Here is a 4,547-nt window from a genome sequence, read left to right on the forward strand (position 1 = left end):
GTGTGTGTGTGTGTGTGTGTGTGTGTGTGTGTGTGTGTATGTGTGCGTGTGTGAGTGAGTTAATTGTGGAAACTTTACAGGGAGCTTCAAAGTGCTGCCCCTCTTTGTCTAAGTTGTGAAAGCTCAGTAAAGTGTCAGACTGATGCTGGGTATTACCTGACAGGGGCGCCCCGGCTCTGAGCCGGTTTCAGCAGGACCGTGACAGTGGAGTCAGTCTGGTTCAGAGGAGGCTCCTGGTCATAGGCTGGCATCAGAGGAGCTGAGCAAGAGGAGGAAAATGGCATGGTTACATCCCTGTTAGTCAACTAAAACTCAACAAATGACCACTCATCACCCAGACATTCCAAATAACTTCACCTGACCAAGACCCAACCATGACCTAACCATGATCCAACAATGACCCATCAATGACCCAACAATGACCCATCAATGACCCAACCATGACCCAACCATGACCCAACAATGACCCATCAACAATCCAACCATGACCCATCAACGACCCAACCATGACCCATCAATGACCTAACCATGACCCAACCATGACCCAACAACCCACCTGCTCCTACATGATTTGCTAACAGAAAGCAGCAAAGCTGTGAACTCAGTCAATAAGCAATCAGAACAATCAGACTGTAGACTGGGGAACACGGATCATTGGTGTCTTTTTCCCCTCACTGGGCCCCTCCTTTTGGACATCTGTAATTGTGAGTTGGGGAACCAGTGACCAGGTTGAGGAGCTTTTACCTGAAATCTTGGTGGTAAACTGTGTGATGACCGGTGGGCCGAATCCTTTAACATTGGAGGCTCTTATTGTGAAGGAGTAGGTGGAGCCCGGGTAGAGGCCTGTAAACAAGTGGCTTGTCTCATTGGCTGGTTTGAACACCTTGCCGCTCTGATTGGWTAGGTCAAAGTCTGTGTCGAAGGAGCTCAGAGCTTTGTAGGAAATCTGGAGAAGGACAACATGCGTGTTTGATTCTGGGTAATGAATGCAACAACAAAAAAACAACAAAACAAAACTTCTACTGTGTAGTCAAAGACGTTTTGCTTTCCTTCCTGGAGAGTCTGGAGTTCTACGAGTTCAACTGGTAACCCTAACCACGTCACAACTGTAGCTCTTTTAAAATGAGTTGTTTTTAGAGTTGCATTAGAATCTATACCAGCATGTGGACAACAAGGTTCTTTACACTATATGCTTTAAATTTTTCATAGACTAATGGCATGTCATGTACTGGTAAGTAGATGACACATTACCCATGATCCTTGGCCTTTGACTCACCTCATACTGCCTGATCAGGCCGTAAGTCTGAAGCGGTTCCCTCCAGCTCAGACTTATCTGCTGCTCATAGCTGCTGCCGAGAATTGAGTCCAGGGGGACAGCACCTGGAACTGAAACCACAACATTCACCTTATTTAACCTGTAGACTCTAGGCTGATATAGACACACCTCAGGACACCTCAGAGACTCATACCATCCTCGTCTGTCAGCACACGCAGCTCTGAGCTCTCTTTACGACCCTCCGGGTTGCTCAGGAGAAGTTTGAGGCTGACATTGGTGAATGGAGGGAGGTTACGTACGATGTGCTGCGGCACAGTGCTCAGAGTGTCATACACCACCTCCTCCCAAACCTGCTCCTTCACTGGATCTCTGCAGGAGACACATTCAAGTTTACCTGTGAGTCCAGCCACCTGTTCCCTGCTGGACTCTCATGATGTCTCTACTTCCTGACTAAATCCTTTTTCTGTTGGCCATGCTCCGTCCCCCTTTTCATTATCAAAGCTGCCCACAAACTGGCCTTAAACTGGCCACACCCCATTCAAATTTACTAGCCCCTCCCCTTTGTTTTCAGCTCTGGCTTCTGTTCAACAACTGGTCCCACCTCCCTTCTCCTTCATTTAATAACCTTTGATCCCACCTCCCATGTAGCTACTGGCTCCTCCCCTTGTAAATTTTGAACCCCACTTACGTAAAATCGACATCAGGCAAAGGGTAGACGTCTCATTTCACTAGTTTTAAGCAGTCTACCCAGCCCAGCGAGGAAATGGCCCATGTGGTCCAGCTGGGCTACATGCTCATGAGGACCCAGCCCATGAATTGAGACACAGCTAGTGACTTCTCTTTTCCTTAGCCTTATATCCCACCTTGTGTTTACCAACTGGCACAGTTTTGGCTCCTCCCTTGTTTACCTGCTGTTACCCCCTGTAGGCCTGTAGCGGTACTGCAGCGTCAGGTTGTAGCTGTAGCAACGGGACACGTTGTATCCAAAAGGTTCCCATCGAACCGTCACCTGTTTGGACTGAATGTCGACGACCTGAAGGTTCCGTGGGCCGTGCATCGGGTCTGACAAACAAACAAGACAAGAATAAAAACAAAAGTCTAAACATCAGCTGTGGAGTGACTTCAGGTTGTTTTCATGTTCACCTGCTGAGTTCTGCAGAATCAGAATTAGATTTATTGTCATTCACACACAACATCAAAGATGCAATGCAGAAAAAAATAGCAGTTAAGAATACCCGTTCGAAGAAAGACACACATAACAAACAAGGGGGAAYGGATGGCATGGTCTTGCGCTACCTTTTTCAGCTTGGAAAATAAAACGCACAATGGGATAGATGAGTTTAAAAAAAGTTGCTCTGATCCTATATTTACTCATAAACACAGAATCATGCACAAAAAAACGACTCGCTAAACCAAGACAGCTAAGGAGGGGAGGGGGCTGGGGATCAAAAACATGGTATGGGGGTGGGAGTCAGTGGAGCCGGTGACAATTTACGTTAATACTCCGTGCTGGAGCCAATCCAAGACCAGGACCTGCCAGAGTCCAGAGACCAGATCTTATCCTCCCAAGCTCAGTCTCAGAGTTCAGGGTTTCCCCTTCCTCCCTCACAACAGCCTTCAGACTGATCSTCATGGATGATACAGGGATTGGGAGTGGGAGAATCAAGCCTTTGATGACATATCCATCCCGGGAAGTTTTGATTACTGCTGAGTGACCAAGGTCAGCAGCTGCTGGGATCCAAAATATAAACACAATTTTTTTAGGACAAGCGGCCTCAAATTTCTTGCCACTTTACAGTCTTAACTGCATCTCTAAAATGGCGAAAAAAATGCAGAATGTTCCGAATTCATCACCTTCTCGCCTCTTCCGTCTGAAGCTTCACCCAGATGTAATCCTACATCTCATGGGCACACTGCTGAACTGTGATTCTTGTCAGAATCATGTCCAGTTTGCGATTTATTTCCCCCAGTATCTGAGTCTGTATGTTAACAGTACGGGAGACACTTTCCATGGCTCCTGACAGCCTCTCACAGGCCCACACTGCTGTCAGAATCGCTTTCACTTTCTGATAAGCCAGAATTCCACCTCCGCCAATCRGCAGAAATCCAAGTATCATAAATACAAATATATACAAATTTTCCGTGTCTTTAGCGGAAAGCAGTGCCAAACAGATCAGATTCCAGCCCCAAGAACCACTGACCCGACTAGCTGCCACCATTCCATTGGTACAACTTCATTCCCCACGCTCCAATCTCAGTGTGGAAAAAATAGTGGGGATTGTGTTCAGAGACCAGTTGACCAAATCCATAATTTCTTTTGTTTTGGATGATAGATAAAAGAAAGGCTTGAAAAATCTGTGAAGCAGGGAAGGAGGGACAGGTTCGGGAGAGAGAGCAAAAAGCATCCGACTCCTCTGAAGGCCAAGTAGAAAAAAAAGAACTGATGGAAACAATAATTCACACTTAATTCTGAGCATTTACAGCCAAACTCTGAGCTATTTTAATTGTGATGATGGTTAAAGATGTCAGCTGAGAAAAAAAGACTTAATCTTTGCCTTCTAATAATCTGTCCATCTGAGATCTATACGTGCTTCTTCCTTTCAGGGTCACTGGTGTCCATACCCCAGCAGCCACAGTGTGAGGGGCGGGGGACACCCTGGACAGGGTTAGGTCCATCACAGGGACACATACAGACAGACAACCTTTCACTCTCTCACTCACACCTAGGGACAATTTAGAGTTAGTTACCAGTTAACCTAACAGTCATGTTTTTGGTCTGTGGGAGGAAAACGGAGTACCTGGAGAAAACCCATGCATGCACAGAGAGAACATGTAAACTCTACCCAGAAAGGTCCCTGGCTGGGATTCGATCCAGAAAACATCTTGCTGAGAGGCAACAGCTGTACCAACTGAGCCACTGTGTTGCCCTGTTCTAATAAGACAGGATCCGTTTTTTATGGGAACTTCTTTGATCTCATTATCTAAAACATTCATTAATAATAAGATCTGTAGAAATGGTGGCCGAGTCCGGTCACAACATGTACAGACTCTACAGGACACATCTGAGCTCAGCCTGGGCAACAGATTCAAACAGAATCCAATAACTGATAGACTCTTTACTATCAGGACCTGAAGCAGCTCAGGGTCCAGGTCCTGCTTCTGTAGAACTACACAGAACCAGGTCCTGCTTCTGTAGAACCACACAGAACCAGGTCCTGCTTCTGTAGAACCACACAGAACCAGGTCCTGCTTCTGTAGAACCACACAGAAC

The 4,547-nt window shown here is 46.4% G+C and overlaps 1 protein-coding gene across 1 annotated transcript in view; it reads right to left on the reverse strand.

Moving 5' to 3' along the window:
- The window catches only part of ptprma (protein tyrosine phosphatase receptor type Ma), a gene marked incomplete at both ends in the record, with an annotated part of 45,867 nt that overhangs the window by 22,685 nt on the left and 18,635 nt on the right, over positions 1-4,547 (reverse strand). Inside the window, 5 exon segments of the mRNA XM_014032906.1 lie at positions 157-259; positions 745-946; positions 1,277-1,386; positions 1,470-1,645; positions 2,185-2,338. Coding sequence (XP_013888360.1) covers positions 157-259; positions 745-946; positions 1,277-1,386; positions 1,470-1,645; positions 2,185-2,338 — 745 coding nt within the window.

This window comes from Austrofundulus limnaeus, unplaced genomic scaffold (genome assembly GCF_001266775.1).
Source record: "Austrofundulus limnaeus strain Quisiro unplaced genomic scaffold, Austrofundulus_limnaeus-1.0 Scaffold1572, whole genome shotgun sequence".
Taxonomy (NCBI): Eukaryota; Metazoa; Chordata; class Actinopteri; order Cyprinodontiformes; family Rivulidae; genus Austrofundulus; species Austrofundulus limnaeus.